Here is a 22,369-nt window from a genome sequence, read left to right on the forward strand (position 1 = left end):
CACTAAATGCGCACCTTTCCAAATTGCTGGCCCTGGGGGGGCGTGGCCTGCTCGCTAATAGCACCGGACGCTTTAGAGCTGAAGCTCCGCTCCTAGTACCCTACACCGGCTTTCACAGCAACTATCTGGACGGCATTTGTATCTGAGTCCCTTGGAAGTGCTGCTATTATGGGCAAGCTACGGAAGCGGCAGGCGCCGAAGAAACTTACAGAAGTCTTCTCCCTGGTGGCGCCATCCAGCCCGGCACAAGTAAGCGCGCCGACCCTGTCCTCTCCTGTAGCCTCCTCCCCGGCATCATCCTTGAGAGCCTCCCTGGGCCCTGCTGATTCCCCTCGGCTTCTACCCCCTACCGAGCCACTTACCACTGACTTCATGCACACCATGCTGGAGTCACTCTGCTCCTCCATAAAGGAGGATATTTCATGCGCCTTGAAAGAGTTAAGGCGCGAACTCCACAGCCTGGGAGACCGCACTGCGCACATGGAGGGAAAGATGTCTGAGTTTGCCACCTCACATAACTCACTAATAGATGCTCATGAGGCACTTGAGGAGGAGGTGGTGGCCCTGAGAGCAAAGATGCAAGATTTGGAGGCTCGCCACAGACGAAACAATGTAAGAATTAGGGGTGTACCGGAGGCAGTAGGTCCTGAGGGATTGGGCCCCCTTCTCAAGGGACTGATTAAAGAAGCACTACCTGATGTCTCAGAAGCAGATTTCACTGTGGACCGCATTCATCGGGTTCCTAAACCTAAAAATCTGGATCCATCTCTTTCCTGTGATGTGATAGCAAGGATCCACACTTACCACATCAAGGATCAGTTTCTTAGAGCTCTGCGGCACAACCCTGCTCCATCTCCGTCCTTTGCAGGGATCACAATCTACCCTGATCTGTCAGCAACCACCATGGCTAAGAGGAGGGAGTTCTCTCAAGTAACGAAAGTCCTGCGAGACCAGCAGATTCGGTACCGATGGGGTTTTCCAGTAAAATTAATAGTGATGCATAAAGATGCCCAGTACCTCTGGAGCTCCCCTCAAGAAGCTGGGGCTAAAGATCCTCTCTAACAATGTGAGAGGCCTGAACTCTCCCTTCAGACACTCAACTCTGGTCTGATATTGTAAAAGCTCACTGTGATGTGGTTCTGGTACAGGAGTCTCACTTGATGGAGAAGGATCAGCATAGATGTGCTCACAGGCTCTGTTCTCCCTCAGTTAAACGGCATAGAGCTGGTACGTTTATTGGGGTCAGAGCCTCAGTAACATTCACTCTTCATCACTCTGTATCAGATTTACATGGTAGGTTTGTTATATTAGTATGCTCTATTTAATTATGTTTTATATACCATTGCTTCAGTGTACGCACCCAATATTAGACAGAAGGCCTTCCTCAACAAGTTCTTTAGAAAGCTCGGCAAGGTGGCGAAAGGAGCAGTAATAATAGGAGGTGATTTTAACATACCGGTAAATGCAGATATTGATTGTCACACAGCCCCGGGGGTCAAACGGGATGACTTGAGGTTCACTTTAAGCACTTTGCCCTTTCATAATATATGGAGGTATCATCACGGAGATGAGCGAGATTTTGCCTATGTCTCCCCAGCTCACTCTCTCATTGACTACTTTCTGATATCTCGGGATCTCCTGCATAAGGCAATTGTCTGATATTGGGTGTGCCACTTGGTCCGACCGCGCCCCCATAACTCTGGAACTGGACACAGGGCTACCCGGCTGCTCCCCTGCTCAGTGGAGACTTAACCCCTACCTACTTAAGAGTGAACAAAGAGTTGAGGAATTCAGATCCAAAATCAGTGATTTCTTTGCATTGAATGTGAGTCCTGAAATCTCCCCCTCGACTCTGTGGCTTTCTCACAAGGCATATATGAGGGGGATCCTATTGCAATAAGCTGCTCGTCTCAAGAAATGCAGGGACCAGCAGCTGACAGCAGCATTATCTGCTTTGAATGCGGCAGATCATTGTGTAAGCAGGTCTCAACCCCTGCTAACCTAAAAGCCCTTCAAGATGCCCGTTCTTTGGTGAAGCCACTCCTTATCTACAAGCATGAGAGGACATTACGAAGACTTCGCACCTCCTTTTATCATATGGGCGATAGGGCAGGTGCACTCTTGGTGCGTAGGTTGCAAGTCCAAGATAGGCAAGTTATGTCATGATGATGTCACCCACATGCACCCTCAGGAGATAGCTAATGCATTTGCTGCATATTATAAACGTCTATATAACTTAGGGGAGGACGCTACTGTCTCTCAACCTACCTCTGATTAAAATAAAGGCTTTCTTGGATTCAGTTCACCTACCTGCACTAACCAGAGAACAGTTGGATACCCTGAACTTACCCATAACTAGTGAAGAAATTCTTCTTGCTATTTGCAATACCCCCCTGGGTAGGGCCCCTGGTCCGGATGGCTTCATCTCTAATTATTATAGGATATTTCAGCAACAGTTGATGCCTTACCTGACCTCACTATTTATTAGTTTTTTTTACCTCTAGAGCCATACCCCCAGAAATGTTCGCGCTACGGTGGTAACATCCCAAAACCAGGCAAGACCCCTGATGAACTGGCAAACTTTAGACCTATTTCATTATTAAATGCAGATTTAAAGCGTTTTGCTAAAATTTTGGCATCTCGTATTAATACTCATCTCCCATGTTTAGTAGATTCGGGCCAGGTGGGCTTTGTTCCTGGGAGGCAGTGTCGGGATGGAACCAGAAGAATGCTTGACCTGATCCAGCTTGCGGACAGTTCCGGGAGCCCCACATTGTTTCTCTTGATGCTGAAAAAGCATTTCACAGGGTGCATTGGGGGTTCCTGGAACAAGTTCTAGGTAAATTTGGGTTTCACGGACCTATATGTGAGGCGATATTAGGATTATACTCTGTGCCTTCTGCAAGAGTCTTGGCTTCTGGTTTCATCTCCGACCCGTTCCCAATAACGAATGGTACTAGTCAGGGGTGCCCCTTGTCCCCGCTTATTTTCTCTGGTTATAGAGCCCCTAGCATCTCGTATACGCACCTGTCCTCAAATACGAGGAGTTTCAGATGGCAATTCCACACATGTCATAGGACTTTATGCTGATGATGTAATCCTGACCATAACTGCAATATCCCTTTCAGTGTGCTGCCACTTCAATCACTTATCTCGGAGTGGAGCTGGCACGCTCTGTTCCCAAAACACTCTCCATTAATTTGTCCAACTTGAGGGCTGATCTCAAGAAGGATTATACGAAAATGTCCCAAGTCCACTTTTCGTGGATAGCTAGAATAAATGCTGCTAAGATGCTATCCCTTCCCAAAATATTGTATTGTTTCAGGTGCTTACCAGTACTGGTCCCCAAAGCCCAGATTGCTCAGCTCCAGCGTGACCTTATGGCGTTTATTTGGGACGGTAAAAAACCCAGAATATATAAATATGCATTGCACCCCCCTATTAGAAATGGAGGACTGGGAGTACCTGACCTATACAAATATTACCTGGCGGAACTGGCATTTGAATCCTGGTCCCCTACCTCCCCCCAAAAATGGCATGAGATAGAAGAATCCTTTGTAAAATCCCGCTCTTTGAGAGCTTTGCTTGCAGCCTGTAGTCTGAAAGCTGTTCAATTCTCTCCTTTACTCTGCACCACTCGGGCTATGATGCATATTTGGAAGCAGCTTATAGATTCTTAACAGTTATTCAATGTGCCCCTTTAACTTCGCTGGAATATCCTATTCCTGATCTGTCCCTAGACACATGGAGGGCTAGGGGTATCCAGTACCTTGGTTGCTTGTACTCTAGGAATGTTCTAGTGGAATTTGCCACTCTACACACCAAGTACGCGCTCCCAAATACCTGCTTTTATCAATTCTTGCAAATCCGGCATTTTCTAAACTCATTGGCTGACCGCCAACTGCCCACTCCTAATTCCTTCCAGCTCCTTATCAGGGACTCTTGCCCCCTTAGGCCCAAAATTTCTACATTTTATGCTGCCATCCTTCCTGCGGAATTGGCAGTTAAGCAACCCTTTGCCCATCGGTGGGAATTGGAATTGGGGAAAGTATTCTCTGTACGGCAATGGAACGCAGATTTACACTGGTCCTACAAATGCACCAGATGTATTAACCATGTTGAGCAGGCCAGGCGGATTCAATTGCGCTGGTACCTGACGCCCAATAGACTGGCCCACCTGGTTCCAGGTTAGTCCCCCCTTTGCTGGAGAGGTTGCGGGATGGTGGGTACCCCCTTGCACATGTGGTGGTCATGTCCCTCAGTCACCTCTTTTTGGTCAGATGTTGGATCCCTCCTTAGAGAAGTCACTGATACACAAATAGATCTTTCTCCTGAACTGTCAATCCTAGGTATAGGATTGGAAAACTCCCCTCCCAAGATGAGGGAGACTGTAGCGCATGTACTTAGCGCTTCCAGGAATGTTATAGCCCGCCAGTTGAAGTTGGCGCAGTCTCCGGAGGTAGCTGCGGTGGCGCAATCTGTTAATGAACATATGCATTGTGAAATGTTTTTTGCGGAAAATGTACTATCCAGAATATGAATACATAATCAGTGGGTTACGTGGTTATCCAGTCATTATGCTACTTCTCTACCGGCCTCTATACTTTGATAGTGTTGCATTGTTACTGAAGTTCTCACTGTCTATGCCGCTCCATATATATGTACGCAGACTGTGCTGCACATGTCTTATCATGTACGCCTTTTCTTTTCTTCTGCACTATATTATTTGTAATACTGTAATTGCTCTATTCGCGCCTCTGTATACTGTGCTGTCCTCTTTTGTTATAACTCAATAAAAACTTATTGAACACCAAATTGCTGGCCCTGGAAATGTTGCCATTTAGGCTTGTGGACACTGAGGCTTTCCGCTGCCTGATGGCGGCGGTCCCTAGTTACTCAGTCCAAAGCTGCCCTACACCAGCATGTGTCCTGTAACATCACCCATTCCCTGACCAATGCAGTTATTGGGAAGGTCCACTTAACGACTGACACATGGACAAGTGCTTTTGGCCAGGGACGCTTCATTTCCCTAACAGCACACTGGGTGAACATTGTGGAGGCCAGCAGCGAGTCGTACCCTGGGATGGCACAGGTGCTACAGATGCCAAGGATTGCGGGCCCTACTTCAATCAGGATTTGCGCCACCACCTACATTAGTGGCTGCAACACCCCCCTTCTCCACCTCCTCCTCCACTTCCACCTCTGAATTCTCATCTTGCAACACCAGTCAGCCATCAGTCAGTAGCTGGAAGCAGTGTAGCACTGCAGTAGGGAAGCGGTAAGCTTGCAACAGGCTGTGCTGAAACTAATTTACTTGGGTGACAAATGGCACACTGCCCCAGAGCTGTGGCAAGGGTATAAGGGACCAGACTGAGCTGTGTCTCCACTCAACCTACAACCAGGCATGGTTGTGGCTAATAATGGGCGTAACTTGGTGGCGGTTTTGGAGCTCAGTAAGCTCATACATACCATGCCTAGCCCACGTGTTCAACTTGGTGGTTCAGCGGTTTCTCAAAACCTACCCCAATTTGCCTGAGCTACTGGTGAAGGTGCGCTGCATGTGTGCCCATTTTCGCAAGTCAGACAGCTGCTGCTGGTCTGGCAACGCTGCAGCAGCACTTGCAATTTCCAGCTCACCAACTGGGCAGTAGTGGAATACCAGCTGCAACATGGTTGTTGCCTTTCCAGTCAGCTTCCGCTATTCACTTGCTGCTCGCAATGAAGGCAGATGTTTGCATATGGAATAGGTGGAAATGGAGGAAGACATTTCACAGGATGATGGCCAGACCACCCTCAGTTCGTCTTCTCAGCGCAAATTGGATGAGGAGGAGGAGGAGCATGAGACGGTTGCCTCTTCTACAGAAGGTAGTACCCACAGCAGGTTTATTCAATCTGTTCAGCGTGGATGGGCCGAGGAAGAGGATGAGGAGTTTGAGTCATCCTCCTGATGAGGACAGCGAAGTCTTTTTTTTTTTTTTTTCTGTATCAACAATTTTTATTGTTTTTCTTTTCTTTATGACATACATAAAAAGCAGTGGTCCAATGATCATATGGTCATACAAATGGTCACAAGTATTTTGTACAATTAGACCAATTGGTTCAGTCTACATTGAAATAAGGCATATCCTTTGGGTACATCAAAGAAGATAAACTAAAAATGAAAACATAGTAAAACAGAAAAAGGGGCCTGAAAGGGCCCAACAGGATAGGTAGGGTAACACTCAAGAATCCTCTACACAATTAAGCCACAAATATGTCGCGGATTATAAGCAACACTGATGAGTAAGCAGTTTTAAGAAAATAACCATATACACGATCTAGGATATATATAGTAGTATTGAAAAGGAGACCAAATATATTGGGTTTGGTTATAGTAGTTAGTTGAATTTTCTGTATTCTCTCCAGGGGGCCCAAATTTTGAGAAAAACATGTCTAGAGCGCAATTCCCAATGTGAAATTTCTTCTAAGCGATAGATTTGATCTAGTCTACTCGTCCAATGTACAATATTAGGGGCATCCGTTGATAACCAGAGTTTAGGAATTAGTAATCTGGCAGCTACCAGCATAAAGGAAAAGAGTGTTATTTTGCAAGATTTCGATCTACCAATGCCAAGGCTGAGTAGTGAGATCTCAGGAATGCAGGGGAAGGAGGTTTGGCATATCTGATTGCTAAGTTTGTTTACTTCCAACCACCATGGCTGTATCAACGCACACGACCACCAAACATGGAAGAAAGAGCCTCTCTCTTTGCCGCATCTCCAGCAAGTATCGGTGTAAAGTGGATTGTAAAGAGAGGTCTTGTCTGGGGTCTTGTACCAGCGCATTAGTATTTTGTAGCTGTTCTCTTGAATGACAATACATCTAGAAATTTTATGTGGGACTATCAAGATCTGTAGAATTTCAGGAGGGGACAGTGTACGCTGCAGGTCTTTTTCCCAAAGCCCAATCGCAGCAGGTTTAACAGTAGGAGGGGATTTAAGTTGCTTGTAAATATTGGATATGACTTTGGAGGGATATAGAGAGGCCCCAATCATCTTATCAAACCAAGGAAGGTTCTGAGCGGGTGAGGTTTCTTTAGCAATACGGAGTGATTCCTTTCTAAGAAAGTTTAAAAGAAAAGGGTTCTTAGTTGTAACCTGAAGGAGGTCACAGATATCTTGATCAGAAAGGATACCTCCATCTTTAGTAAACAATCTGGAAACCTTCATCTCTGTATCCCTAAGTACAGAGGTGCAGCTGTCTCTTAAATCCTTGGGAGCTAAAGAAATTACATCTCCTATAGAAATGAAAGGAGAAGGGAGGGTCAGAGCTCCCACATTGGCCGAGAACCACCTCCAGACCTTTAAGGTGTTCCGGATCAAGGGATTCGGTATAGTATTGGGGACCAGGGTGAGTTTGTCGGCCAAGATGAGGGCCCGAATAGGGGAAGGCAACAAAGCATTCTCCAGCCCTAACCAAAGCTTATGAGAAGGATTTCTGATCCAATCTATTACTCTTGCGAGCTGGATGGCCTTCATATAAATCTCTGGGTCAGGTAGTCCAATTCCACCTCTGGACTTTGGTTTTGACAAGGTTACAAAAGAAATGCGAGGGCTCTTCCCCTTCCAAATAAATTTACGTATATTCCTGTTAAGAAGGGAAAAATAGGACTTGGGAATCTCAATGGGAAGTACTTGCATTAAATATGTAAGCTTTGGTATTACTAAGGACATAACTATGTTTTTTCTCCCAAACCAGGATAAATAAGGGAAATTTAGAGAGTCCATCTGGGTGATCATAGAGGCTAAGAGGTTTGTAGTTGAGTTTAAATAAATCTCCTAGGCAAGGGGACAAGTTTACTCCTAGATATGTCAAATGTTGGGTATGCCAATTAAAGGGGGATACATTTTGGAGAGATGTGATGGTGTGCGAAGAGAGGCCAATATGGATTATCTGAGATTTAGTTGCATTAACTTTGAAGTTTGACAGAGAGCCGAAGAAAGTGAGGATGGACAGGATTACAGGTATAGATTTAAGTGGGTTGGTAGTGACTATTAAGAGATCGTCTGCGAATGCAGCAAGTTTAGATTCCTGTCCACCAACCTGCAGGCCTTTAATGTCAGAGTTTTGTCTAAGAGCTTGTAGAAGGGTTTCCATCACCAGGACAAAGAAGGGGGGAAAGGGGGCATCCCTGTCGTGTTCCATTGCTAATGGGGAAGCTGGAAGATAAGGTATCATTGACTGACACAGACGCCGAAGAATGGGTATACATAGAGAAGACAGCATTAATGAATGAAGTGGGGATCTGAAATTTCGATAGGGTGAGAGAGATGTAAGTCCAATCCACTCTATCAAATGCTTTTTCGGCGTCTGTGCCAAGCAATACTAAGGGGGAGGATCTATAGGAGGCATAATAAAGGGCATTTAGTATTTTCGTGGTGTTATCTTTACCTTCTCTGCCTCTAACAAAGCCCACCTGATCTGGGTGGATCAGATGCGGCAAAAGGTTTTGCAACCTAGTGGCCAACATTTTCGACAGTAACTTAAGATCTACATTTAGGAGGGAAATGGGGCGAAAATTTGAACATAAGGTGGGGTCCTTGCCTTGTTTAGGAATAACTGTGATAGTAGCTTTTGTCATATCTGCGGAGAGTGGGAGTTTGTTTAAAGCCTGATTATAGATTGGGAGCAAAAAGGGGAGGAGAGTTTCTTTGAAGGTTGAGTAATAGGTTATCGGAAGTCCATCCGGACCAGGGCATTTTCCTTTAGGAGTCGATTTAATGGCAGAGCTTAATTCCAAGATGGTAAATGGTTCAGACAAAGATTCACTTTGGGGCGCTGACAATGATGGCAGTTTAAGAGAGGATAGGAAGACATTAATATTGGAACTCCTGTCAAGTGAGGGGTTTGGAAGTACTGTAGCAGGGAGATTATATAGAGATTCGTAGAATTTCCTAAATTGTTCTGCAATTTCCTCTGCTTTAAACAGAAGAGTATTTTGAGGCGATCTAATGCTCTGTATAAAGCGAGATGTTTTCCTCTGTCTAATTCTCTGTATTGCAAACTTAGAAGCCTTGTTCCCATGCGCAAATACTTTCTGTTGTGCAGATAGGTAATATTTAGCAGATCTCTCGTTAAGAAAGTTCTTTAATTCTGTCCTGAGGGAGGTTAGCTCTGAGAGATGATGGGCTAAAAGGGATTGTTTATGCGCTTTTTCCAGAGTATGAATTTTAGACAGTAGGTCAGAAAGTCTCTTGTCGGCTTGTTTTTTAAGAAAGGAGCAGAGGCTAATTAATCTGCCCCTTATAAAGGCTTTATGGGCGTCCCATAACGTTTGGGGTGAGACCTCTTTGTTGTTATTAATCGAGAAGTATTCTTCAAGGAAGGAGGTAATTTGTGCTACATATTTTTCATTACCTAACAGGGATTCATTAAATCTCCAAGTGGAGTTTTTATTAGATCGAATGGGAGGGAGGATGTCACAGAACATAGGGGAGTGATCGGATAGAGTTATATCTCCTATCTTGGCCAGTGCACATAACTGTAGGTGTTCCTTTTAGATAAGGACATAATCTATCCTACTATAAGACCTATTAGATGGAGAGTAGAAGGAGTAGTCCAATCCCTGAGGGTTAAGACATCGCCAAATATCTACCACTCCAAGACTCGAGAGTTTAGTATGGAGGAAGTTAAGGGCTTTTTGGGAAATGGCCGATTTTTTGGAGGTGGTGTCAAGAAGCGGGTTGAAAGCTAGATTAAAGTCACCTGCCATTATCAATATTCCCTCTCTATGAATTTCCACTAGGTCTATTAACGTGGAGAGCCAAGTAATCTGGTCTGTGTTTGGGGCATAGATATTCACTAAGGTATAGGTTGAAGTTCCTATCAAGCCTTTGAGTATAAGAAATCTGCCATCAGGATCCTGTACATGCGAATGGTACTGGAAGGGCAAATTCCTACGAAAGCCAATACTGACTCCCCTCGAGGCAGCACCCCCAGCTCCACAGTGGTACCATGTGGGAAATTTTGAAAAGGAGAGGTTGGGATAGTCTCCATGTTTGAAGTGTGTCTCTTGAAGGAAAATTAAAGAGCATCTTTCTTTATGTAAAAGAGAAAAGATCTGACATCTCTTTGATGGAGACCTCAACCCCTTCACATTATAAGTTACTACTCTTAAGTCTGCCATAATTAAAGTATGTGTAGGTGAAGGATACAGCTAAAAATATAGATGTCAAGTGTGTATGACTAACCAACCAGAGTGAAGGGAGGGTACCACCTCGAGGTAAGCGACGGCTCCGTAAAAGGTAAAGGTTCATTCCGAACAGATTTTCATCAGCATATGGGCCATACCTATCAGAGTATTCTTGAGACATATCAAAGGACAAAAAAAAGTGAACAACACAACAGAATAAACCAAAACATATGTAACGATAGCACCAGTAAGCTACTAATAAATGTGAGCTAACTAGCACTATTGGCAAGGGGGGGTGTTGCATTACTGTATGTAAAATGCAAATATTATGATTCCTTTTTAAGGAGAGAGATGATACGGGTTAAATACCAGCTTCTATCAAAGTAAAGCAGGATAATTACTTATAATGGTCAGTCTCAGTGACCTTTGTGTGAAAGCAACTAAAACCGGATTGACAACATATATATCAACTATAGTGGTATTGTCTCAGTTAAGAGCTGGAAGGGTAAACCTGAGGACAAAGCCATCACTCATCTGGAAGTGTCAGTCTTTTGGAAGACGAAGCCTGGCGGTTTCTTTTCATCCTATGAGACCTTTGAGTACGAGGGGTCTCCCATGCTCCATCAGTATTCAGAGTAGGTATATCAGAGGCATTCCGAACAAGTTCCCAGTTTTCGATGGGGAGCGGCAGGATTTGCAGGATGTCATAAGCACCGTCCAAATCCTCATAGGAGTGAATGGAGATTCTGCGTCCATTGTGAATAAAGGACAACCCGAACGGGAATAACCATCTGTACACTACTTTCTTATTTCTCAAAAGATCTGTGAGAGGTTTTAGGGACTTGCGCTTTTTCAGCGTGGATTGAGCCAAGTCTTGATATATGGAGATAGGGTTGTCATCCCACGAGGCTAGGGGATTATTTCTTGCTCCTTTTAGTATAGCCTCTTTGACGGGAAAGTGCAAAAACTTGCAAATAATGTCCCTTGGGGGATCTGTAGATTGGGGCTTGGGGCGCAGCGCCCTGTGAGCACGTTCTAAAATCACTTCATGTGCGGAGTCAGGGCCCAGTAGTTTTAAACAAATCTGCATCACTACTTCAGGGATTTCATCAGGGCCTACTGATTCTGGAACTCCTCTGAAGCGGAGGTTGTTCCTCCTGCTCCGGTTTTCCAGATCTTCCAGCTGCACGTACAGGGCGTTTAAATGCTTTTGGTGAGTACTTAGCTTATCAGAGGTAGCGTTGTGGTGAGCCGTGAGAGCCATGTTCGCGTCCTCCAGAGCTTCCACCCGCCTCCCTATATGCTTCACATCTTCTTTTATGGAGTGGAGGTCGGTTTTAAGTGGTTCTAGGGCTTCAGACAAAGCGTTCTTTAGGAAGGATTTGGAGAGCGAGACTGCGTCTGCTTCAGGGGACTCGTCTCTCACCTTCTCAGCGGTGTATTCCGCCTGCTGTTTGTTCTTCGGCGTGCACGGAGGTTCCGGCGCCATTTTGGATTCTCTGGCCGCATAGGACTGTGCCGCTTTTTTTTATAAACTTCTCCATTCCGCCCGCTTGGGAACTTGGTCTGGACGGCTCTGGGACATCAGCAGGTCTCGGTCCCCCGATCTTGACCATTGTGGGCTAGATTAGCTGGGTTTAGGAGCTTCTAAAGGAATCGGTAATAGCGGAGCAGCGCTTCACACGACCATCCGGCTCAGGCGCTAGCTCCGCCCCCCCAGGACAGCGAAGTCTTGTCTGTTAGGACTCTGGCACACATGGCTGACTGTTATGCTGCCTTTCCCGTGACCCTTGTGTTATACACATTTTGGCCAACACAGATTACTGGTTGTTCACCATTCTAAACCCCCCACTACAAAGAGAACTTCTCTTATTCCTGTGATGAGGACTGGCAAAATGGTGCAATACCAGATGGTCCTTGTGGAAAAATTGCAAAAAATTTCCAGCTGTCAACACTTGCAGCAGAGTACGTAGTTCCTTGAGCAACAGAGGGGAACACACAGCAGTTCCAACGCAGGCAAGGCAACACACACTCCAAGGCCTGGGACAGTTTAATGACACCCCGCCAGCAATCTCACCCTGATGCATGGCCTAGTGTCACAAGGAGAGGAGTTTTTGAAGATGGAGTACATGGCAGACAGTGTCGGTATCCTCAGTGAGCCCTCTGTGCCCTACAACTATTGGGTGTCCAAGCTGGACATGTGGCACAAACTGTCCCTCTAAGCCTTGGAGGTGCTGGCCTGCCCTGCCACCACTGTTTTGTCAGATCGGGTATTTAGCGCTGCTGGGGGCATAATAACTGATAAGTGCATCCGCCTATTAACTGAAAATGCTGACAGGTTGACTGTTATCAAAATGAACAAGGCCTGGATTGCCCCTGACTTCTCTACTCCACCAGGGGAAAGCGGCTGAACATAAAGGCATTTTAAATGTGGCTTTTATGGTGTATTGAATACAGTGCATTCTCATGCACCACTAAAAAGGTATATGGTTCAATATTTTCTCGTCTTCATCCTCCATCATATAAACGTGCTTATTAGGCTGCCCTTGCTCCTAATGTTTGAGCTCGGCAGCAGGCAATGCCCATAATTTTTTCCATGGTCAGATCAGCAGTAGGCCCTCGCCCCTAATGTTTTAGATGGTCAGCTCAGCAGCAGACCCTTACCCCTAATGTTTGAGGGTCACCAGCAGGTCATCATTCGGGGTGTAGGATGCCCTCCTTTTATGTATAATAAAGGGGGTTATTGTAGTGCCGGTTCCTTGTAATTTTTGGCAGCCCTTTTACTTAGTGCATAGGCTTTGAGTGTAGGAGTCCCACTACATGAACAACCACCACCATGTGAATGATGCCCTGCTTTGTGATATACAGGTTGTATCGGAGTGCCTCTTCCTTGTAATTTTTGGCAGCACTTGCACTTTATATACATAGTAAATATACAGGAAAGAATATTTCCTAACCATTTTTCCTCAAATCTATCTATCTTCAGTTTGGTGCGTCTGTAAGAGTGGCATACTACTCAGACAACATCGTTCCAGCAGCGACCTGGGAATCCAAGATGCATCCAGACATCCTCCCCATGCTGTTCCTGAACCATTTCAGTGGTGTTTCCATCAATTTCTGACCTTTTCATGTGAACCATACAGCCTCCCCTCTTCAGAGCAGGGGGTGACTGGTTTAATGCTCAGGTTCTCCCATTGACTTCCGTTGTGTTTGGTAGAGCACCCGAACTCCTGAGGTGTTCTACCCAAGCACTTTGGTGCTCAATCAACACTAGTAGTAATCCTAGGATTTTGCATGCATGGAAGAAATAACACTGACACCAGGCAAGGGTCAAAGCATTTCTCATTACAGGAAGTTAAGCAGTTTTTATATCGGGGAGGGTGTTCCACTACTGAGGCTCATGCCATTGTTTCATTGGCTAGAATACAAAAATAAGAATTAACACTTGTCTGTGCATTGTGCATTATTTTACTAACTTTGGTATGCAAACTATGTAAACATCTAAGTCCAAGTGCCATCTTGTAATGGCTTCATACTAACTGCAGCACAGCATACCTCATGACACATCAGGGAGGAGGGTCCTCTTGGAGTCTTTGTGATTTCAGTCCCAACTTGAGCGAATAGGGCGTTGTCTGAGAGCTGGAGGGTATAGGGCCATCTTAGTTGATCAAGAATGATATCCACCTCTCCATCACCATGCATCTTAAACATTCAAATAAAAACCTCAAAACAGACTGGATCAAAATCCATGTACTATATTACGTTTCTTGCATCTTACACCTAATAGATGTTACATTATTAAAATCTCACTTGGTGTTTTGCAGTTATGTGCCACCTTGGGAACAACATCATCATGTGCTTTTGACAACCTAATGGAACTAGGGCCTATTTGTAAGTATAAACACAAATGTATTACTACATTTTGGTGGGAACTTATCAAACACTGCAGAATTCTGTCTCTAAAACATTGTAAAATAGGGCTTTTGTGATCTGTTATGCTTATTTGTGGAAAAATATGCAACTTCTTTGATTTTACATTACTCTTGCCACTTTTAAAAATCAGGCCTGATTTAGCTATGTTAATTGGGTGTATGCCAGATTTGGGCAATAAAAAAGTTGTACAAATGTTGGTCTTACTCCAGTAGGGGGTGGCATAAAATCTGGAGTAATATCTCTAGACCTATGTAATGAGGTGCCAAATGTTTGAAACGGTGAGGGAGACTTATCCAAACTGATGTACCCATTAATTTATTTTAACCACCATTTCAAGGAAAATAGATTTTGTTACCACAAGGAAATTCTGCTTCATGGCAAATTTTAGTTTTTTCCTGAAATTCAGATTGAAGTGCGCTTCAGATACTTTGATTCGCTCATTCCTACACTGACCAAAAATATAAACGTAACACTTTCAGGTTTTCAGGTTTGCTCCCATTTTGCATGAGCTGAACGCAAAGATCAAACATTTTCTACATACACAAGACCATTACTCTCAAACATTGTTTATAAATCTGTTAGTGAGCACTTCTCATTTGCCGAGATAATCCATCCCACCTCACAAGTGTAGCATATCAATGTGCTGATTAGACAGCATGAATATTGCACAGGTGTGCCTTAGATTGCCCACAATAAAAGCTCACTCTGAAATGTGCAGTTTGCCTCCCCCCCCCCCCCCCCAGTAAGGCAAATCTGGTGTGGCCACAATTTACCTCACGCAGTGCAACACCTCTCCGTCGCATAGAGTTGATCAGCTGGCGGTTTGTGGCCTGTGGAATGGTGGTCTGCTCCTCTTCAATAGCTGTGCAAAGTTGCAGAATATTGGTAGGAACTGGAACACTGTCGTATACGATGATCCAGAGCATCCCAAACATGCCAAATGGGTGATATGTCCGGTGAGTATGCCGGCCATGCAAGAACTGGGATGTTTTTAGCTTCCAGAATTGTGCACAGATCTGTGCATTATCATGCTGCAACATGAGGTGATGGTTGTGGATGAATGGCACAACAATGGGCTTCAGGATCTCTTCACTGCATCCGTGCATTCCAAATGCCATCAATAAAAGGCACCTTCGTTAACCATAACATTCGTTAACCTGCCCATACCATAAGCCCACCACCACCATGGGCCACTCAATCCCCAACATTGACGTCGGCAAACCGCTCACACCCCGCTGTCTGCCATCTGCCCTGAACAGTGAAAACTGGGACTTATCTGTAAACAGAATGCCTCTCCAATGTGCCAGATGCCATCGAATGTGAGCATTTGCTCACTCAAGTCAATTACGACGACTAACTGCAGTCAGGTCCAGACCCCGATGAGGATGACTAGCATGCAGATGAGCTTCCCTAAGAATGTTTGACAGCTTGTGCAGAAATTCTTTGGCTATGCAAACCGATTGTTGCTGCAGCTGTGTGGGTGGCTGGTCTCAGACTATCATGGAGGTGAACATGCTGGATGTGGAATTCCTGGGCTGGTGTGATTACATGTGGTCTGCGGTTGTGAGGCTGGTTGAATCTACTGCCAAATTCTATGAAACGTCTTTTGGAGACTGCTTATGGTAGAGTAGAGAATGAACTTTCATTGCACAGGCAACAGCTCTGGTAGACATTCCTGCAGTCATCATGCGAATTGCATGCTCCCTCATTTGTGGCATTGTGCTGTGTAATCAAACTGCACATTTCAGAGTGTCCTTTCTATTGTGGGCAGTCTAAGGCACACCTGTGCAATATTCATACTGTCTTTTTTTTCCCATATACTGCAATAGGAACTGAGCTATTTTCCTTAGACTGCAGTGATAAGCTAATAGTATATGGTATAGTATAATCCAGTTATTAACAACCCCAAGCACTCCTAGAAATAAAAAACAAAAAATAAAATTGCCCACTGTCTCCATTTTACAGATAAAAATAAAAATATTAATCGCATATGGTGATCAGAGTAAGGCCTCATTCACATACGTGGATCTTCACAGACCACAGTCCATGAAAACCCATCCTGCTGAGTGCATAATATCATTGGTTGCTATGACGCTGTGCACTTCGTGCCACCATTGCTGTACAGTAATGCACTCGTATAGATCATACAAGTGTATTACTGTACGGCGGTGGCATTAAGCGCACAGCATCATAGCAACCAATGACTTTGTGTGCTCGTGCACTCGGCAGCACAGCAGGCTAGGTTTTCACGGACCGCGGTGTGTGAATGAGGCCTAACAAAATGATGTCTGAATCGCCATATTTTCCTCCCCCACCCCACGACAGCACCACAGAGAGGATCTGCCTACAGAATAAAAGGTGATGCCTCTCTACCCCTTCAGTGGTATTCTGTACCTAGGAGACCTGCAGTTTTTCTCTTCCAGGTATTTACCGTTGGTCTGTTATCCTAGGGGGGTCCATCGCACTGTGGTTGCAGGCTGACGGGACCCTAGGATCCGGGGGCTCCTCTGGGTCTTGCAGCAGGCGCATGGGCATCCTTCTGTGGAAGTTTTGCCACACGCTATGAGGCTTTCCCAGAAGCTGGGCGGCTGGCGTGTGAGCATCCTTTCATGGAGGCTTTGCCACGCTGCCTCAGGATGGACGAAGAGTTACGGAATAGCACGGCTACTTCCAGAAGCAAGCACAGCGGGTGACGCACTTTGGAAGCGCCTGGGACGTACTTCCGGCCCATGATATTTAAAAAGGATATCCCTTACCGTCAAGGTCTGACAGGTGGCTTACAGAGATCGAGGAACTGCTCCAGCATCCCTCAGTTAGTGCAGCTGACTCAAGTAATCTGGCTTGAGAATTTCTGGATAAAGCAGCTCCTACAGGCTTCCAGGTCATTGAGGTTTTTTTTTTTTTTTCTTTTCTCTTCTTCGTGGCCAGTGACAGTGGAAGCAGGGAGTGACTTGAAGGATATTCATGTTTTGACCCTACAGCAGGCTTCCTTTGCTGTTACCAGCTAGAATGGAAAAATAAGACTCAAGAATATGCAGAGATGGTAGCACCTGTTCCGGTATTTTGACAGAGGTTTTTTTTTGTTTTTGTTTTTCTGGGGGGTGAGTGAGATGGCAACTGTCTTTTCTAATTATAGTTCTTTGTATTTATTTTTTTTTTTTTAAGAAAATGCTGGCTAAAAGGAAAAATGAATGTGCCATATGTAAAACGGCTTTTGTCGTCTTATGACAAAGCTGTGTCAACGCTGTATTGACGAGACTGTTTCGGATGAATCCCCGTCCCTCCTAGAGAATATTAAAACTCTAAGATGGAAGTGAAATATGCGTTAAAACCCCTAAGAAGCTTAATGTGAAGAAAAGGGTTAACCTATCCTAAGACACTTCTTCTGGCGACAGTGACTTCCCCCTTTCCTCAGATTCTTCCTCAGAGGATGAAATTATAGGAAGATCCTTTCTTCCTCCTGAAGATAATGACACTGTTAAGTTATAAGGTCCACTATATAAATATTGAAGATGATATTGAATAATATTAAAGGAGGATAAGTCAGTAGCGGACTTTGTTTGTTTGAAGGATTGCAGGAAAATAGGGTAGATGCTTCCCCGTGCATAATAGCATTATTTCTCTGATTTCAAAGGGAATGGAAAAAAACATGTAGAAGGGTTTTTAGTTCCAAAACCTTTGAACGTAAATACCCTTTTGAGGATAAGCCTTTGCATTCTTGGGCAAGGTTCCCAAAATAGACGTGGCCATTTCCAAGGTTTCTAAAGGTCTTCTCTCTTCGAGGATATGGGTGTTCTTAAGGACCCTTTGGATAAGAAGGCTGAGTCCTTCCTGAAGGGTGCTTGGGAGGCATCCACTTCCTCTTTTCATCCTAACATAGCAGCCACGGTAACAGCTAGAACCTTAGCCTTTCAGCTGCAGCAATTAGAAATCCAGTAAAGAGAGGTGTCCTAGGGAGCAGATTTTATTCTCCCTGCCCACATTACAGAAGGCGGCAGACTTTTTGGCAGGTGCCTCTGTAGATGCGGTCAAACTTGGCGCTCAGACGGCATCTTTTGTACTTCATGACACTGCTAAAATTGGGTCAAAAAAGTTAATTTTTTTTGCATAAAAAAAATACCTATTTTACCAAAAAATGGGAAAAACTAGCAAATTTCAAAGTTTGTTTCTCTACTTCTGGAATACATAGTAATACCCCCAAAAATTGTGATGACTTAACATTCCCCATATGTCTACTTCATGTTTGAATTATTTTGGGAATGATATTTTATTTTTTGGGATGTTACAAGGCTTAGAAGTTTAGAAGCAAATCTTGAAATTTTTCAGAAATTTAAAAAACCCAATTTTTAGGGACCACTACAGGTCTGAAGTCACTTTGCGAGGCTTACATAATAGAAACCGCCCAAAAATGACCCCATTCTATAAACTACACCCCTCAAGGTATTCAAAACTGATTTTACAAACTTTGTTAACCCTTTAGGTGTTGCACAAGAGTTATTAATTTGAGAATTTCATTTTTTGCCTAATTTTCCATTTTAACCCATTTTTTCCACTAACAAAGCAAGGGTTAACAGCCAAATAAGACTGTGTATCTTTATTGCCGTTTACAGAAACGCCCCATATGTGGCCGTAAACTACTGTACGGCCACACAGCGGGCGTAGAGTGAAGGGTGCGCCGTATGGTTTTTGGAAGCCAGATTTTTCTGGACTGTTTTTTTGACACCATGTCCCATTTGAAGCCCCCTGATGCACCCCTAGAGTAGAAACTCCATAAAAGTGACCCCATCTAAGAAACTACCCCTCAAGGTATTCAAAACTGATTTTACAAACTTTGTTAACCCTTTAGGTGTTGCACAAGATTTAATGGAAAATAGAGATACAATTTAAAAATTTCACTTTTTTGGCAGATTTTCCATTTTAATATTTTTTTTTTCCAGTTACAAAGCAAGGGTTAACAGCCAAACAAAACTCATTATGTATGGCCCTGATTCTGTAGTGTACAGAAACACCCCATATGTGGTCATAAACTGCTGTACGGGCACACGGCAGGGCGCAGAAGGAAAGGAATGCCCATACGGTTTTTGGAAGGCAGATTTTGCTGGACTATTTTTTTATTTTTATTTTTTTTACACCATGTCCCATTTGAAGCCCCCCGATTCACCCCTAGAGTAGAAACTCCAAAAAAGTGACCCCATTTTAGAAAGTACGGAATAGGATGGCAGTGATGTTGGTACTAGTTTAGGGTACATATCATTTTGGGTTGCTCTATATTACACTTTTTGTGCGGCAAGGTAACAAGAAAATAGCTTTTTTGGCATGCTTTTTTTTGTTTACAAAATTCATCTGACCGGTTAGATCATGTGGTAATTTTATAGAGCAGGTTGTCACGGACGCGCGATACCTAATATGTATACAATTTTTTTTATTTATGTAAGTTTTATACAATCACTTCATTTTTAAAACCAAAAAAAGTTTGTCTCCATAGTCTAAGAGCCATAGTTTTTTCAGTTTTTGGGCGATTATCTTGAGTAGGGTCTCATTTTTTGCAGAATGAGATGAGTTTGATTGGTACTATGTTGGCGTACATGTGACTTTTTTGATCACTTTTATTACCTTTTTTGGGAAGTAAGGTGGGCAAAATTTAAATTTTCTCATAGTTTTTTATTTTTTTATTTTTATGGCGTTCACCATGCGGGGAAAGTAACATGACTGTTTTATAGATCAGGTCATTACGGACGCGGCGATACCTAATATGTGTAGTGTGGTTTTTTTCTTTTTTTTTTTTACCCAGACCCACTTGGTTCTTGAAGATCCAGTGGGTCTGATGTCTGTATAATACAGTACAGAACCCTATATAGGGTTCTGTACTGTATTTTACTTACACTGAACAGATCTATGCTTTTAGCATAGATCTGTTCAGCACCATGGACAGCAGGACGCCTGAGCAGGCATCCTGTTGCCATGGGAACCTTCCCAGTCTGCCACAACTTCGCAGACGGGGAAGGGTGAGTGCGGGGCTGCGGGGGGCTGTCGGGGGCTCTCTCCCTCTCCATCAGGGGACTGCAAAGGCACAGCAGCCTCCCGATGGGAGAGGGAGGGAGCCCCTTGACACTGACCGTTAACCTTTCCCATACCGCGGTCCGTACGGACCGCTGTATGGAAAAGGTTAAACGGCTGACATCTGCACAGATGTCAGCCGTTTATACCAGGGTGTCAGCAATGTGCTGGCACCCTGGTATAACCCACTAGAAGCCAACGAATTTTCAAGGGGAGGCGGGCGGGGATTGTGATCCCGCCTGCTACACTGCCCGCCTCCCGCAACGCCCCCACCGCCTGCGACACCCCCCCTGCACCACCCGCCGGCATCAAATCGTGCAGGGGGGGTGCAAAATCTTGATTTGAGACACTCTAAAGTTTCTGATCCCCGCGGTCAGGGACCGCGGGGATCAGAAACTGCAAAAAGCGCAGCAAACCGCAGGTCTGAATTGACCTGCGGTTTGCTGCGATCGCCGACACGGGGGGGTCACATGACCCCCCTGGCGTGACAGGATGCCGGCTGAATGATTTCAGCCGGCATGCTGTTCAGATTAACCCCTGGGGCGCCGGAATGCCTATTTAGTTAGGACGTACCGGTACGTCCTGTGTCCTTAAGGACTCGGGAAATAGGGCGTATCGGTACGTCCTGTGTCCTTAAGGGGTTAAACAAGTTTCTAGTATTCAAAAAATTTAAGATGGAAACAATGAAAACTGCAGTGCAGCTCCTGTTTCCACATTGTTTCATGGCCATAATGGATTTGAAAGATGCCCATTTCCACATCCCAAAGCACCTGGAGTTCCAGAAGTTTCTCAGAGTTGCAGTCCTTATGGAGGGTCAGCTACAGCAGTTCCAATTCCAGGCTTTGGCCTGTCTATGGCATCAAGGATCTTTACCAAAGTGGTTGCAGAGATGGTATCCTTCATAAGACTAAAGGATGTTGGTACCATATCTGGACTTTTTTTTTTTTTTTGCAAAATCTCATCACAGCTGCAGGGAAGCAGTTAAGATTGGTGGTAAAGACCTTTCAGGAATTGGGCTGGATAATCAACGACTAAAAATCCAGACCAAAGTGGGAAAAGTGTCAGGTTTCTAGACCTAATTTTAGACTCAGTATCCCAGAAGGTAGAACTACCAATGGAAAAGAGAACCAGTATTTTCAGTTAAGTAAAATCCCTCACATCTCCCACCCTGACAATTTGGAAGCAGTCAGTTTTGGGGTCCCTGGTGTCCTGCATTCCAGCGGTCGAAAGGGCTCAACTACACTCTGCAATTACAAATGGAAATATTAGCCACATTCAAATAGAGCAAAGGTGTTCTAGATGTCAAGATGAAAATCTCAAAACCAACAATGAAAAGTCTAGCCTGGTTTGGGGGGGGGGGGGGGACAGGCAAAATCTGATGCAGGGGATCCCATGGTCCTATCCGGATCCGATAATCATAACTATGGATGCAAGACTCTGGGGGTGGGGAACTCATGTCCAGGGTCTCAGTTTTCAGGGTCAGTGGTCTATGAGTCAAAGGCGTTTTTTCTCCAACAGGAAGGAGCTTGTAGCGGTGAGATTGGCAATAGAAGCTTCTCTGTATTCTGGTCATGTCAGTCCTATCCGACAGACTACAATAGCCTATATAAATCAACAAGGGAGAGGACAAGGTAGGTTGCCCCTCAGATGAGAGGTGAGTCTGTTGAAGAAATTAAAGGGGTAGGTCTGTCATGTTTCAGCCCTTCACATAAAAGGAAAATAAAATATTCAAGTGGACTTTCTGAGCAGGCATCCCTCAAAACAGGGGGAAATGGTCCTTTTGAACAATTCAGTCTTTTCCAGGATCACAAAGTTACGGGGGCATGCCCGTGATGGACCTGTTCACCTCCAGTCAACACAAGAAAGTAGATGTTTTGTTCCCTAAATCCCTGGGCATCCCCCTATGGGGTGGATGCTCTTCTCCTAAAATGGGACTTCACACTAGCATATGACTTTCCACCTTTCCAGTTACTTCAATTAGTCCTGAAAAAGATCAGAAAGGACAGGGCGAGAACAATTGATTGCTCCATTCTGGCCAAAGAGGGCTTAGTTTACTCATCTCAGAATGTCAGTGTCAGAACCTTGGATACTTTCGGAGATTCCTGATCTACTGTCCCAGGGTCCGGTTTTTCCATCCAGCAGTAAATGGTCTGCATTTAATTGCATGGAATTTGAAAGGAGCCTATTAATTTAAAAGTGGTTTTTCAC

General features: G+C 44.6%; 1 protein-coding gene across 5 annotated transcripts in view; it reads left to right on the top strand.

Moving 5' to 3' along the window:
• LOC122938153 (aromatic-L-amino-acid decarboxylase-like) overlaps nucleotides 1-22,369 on the top strand; it is a 270,020-nt gene that overhangs the window by 55,582 nt on the left and 192,069 nt on the right. For all 5 annotated transcript variants that reach the window (XM_044293489.1, XM_044293491.1, XM_044293493.1 and 2 more), the window contains one exon: nucleotides 13,996-14,062. In XM_044293489.1, coding sequence (XP_044149424.1) covers nucleotides 13,996-14,062 — 67 coding nt within the window. The remainder of the gene's footprint in view (nucleotides 1-13,995; nucleotides 14,063-22,369) is intronic.

Source organism: Bufo gargarizans, chromosome 5, assembly GCF_014858855.1.
Source record: "Bufo gargarizans isolate SCDJY-AF-19 chromosome 5, ASM1485885v1, whole genome shotgun sequence".
In the NCBI taxonomy this organism is placed as follows: Eukaryota; Metazoa; Chordata; class Amphibia; order Anura; family Bufonidae; genus Bufo; species Bufo gargarizans.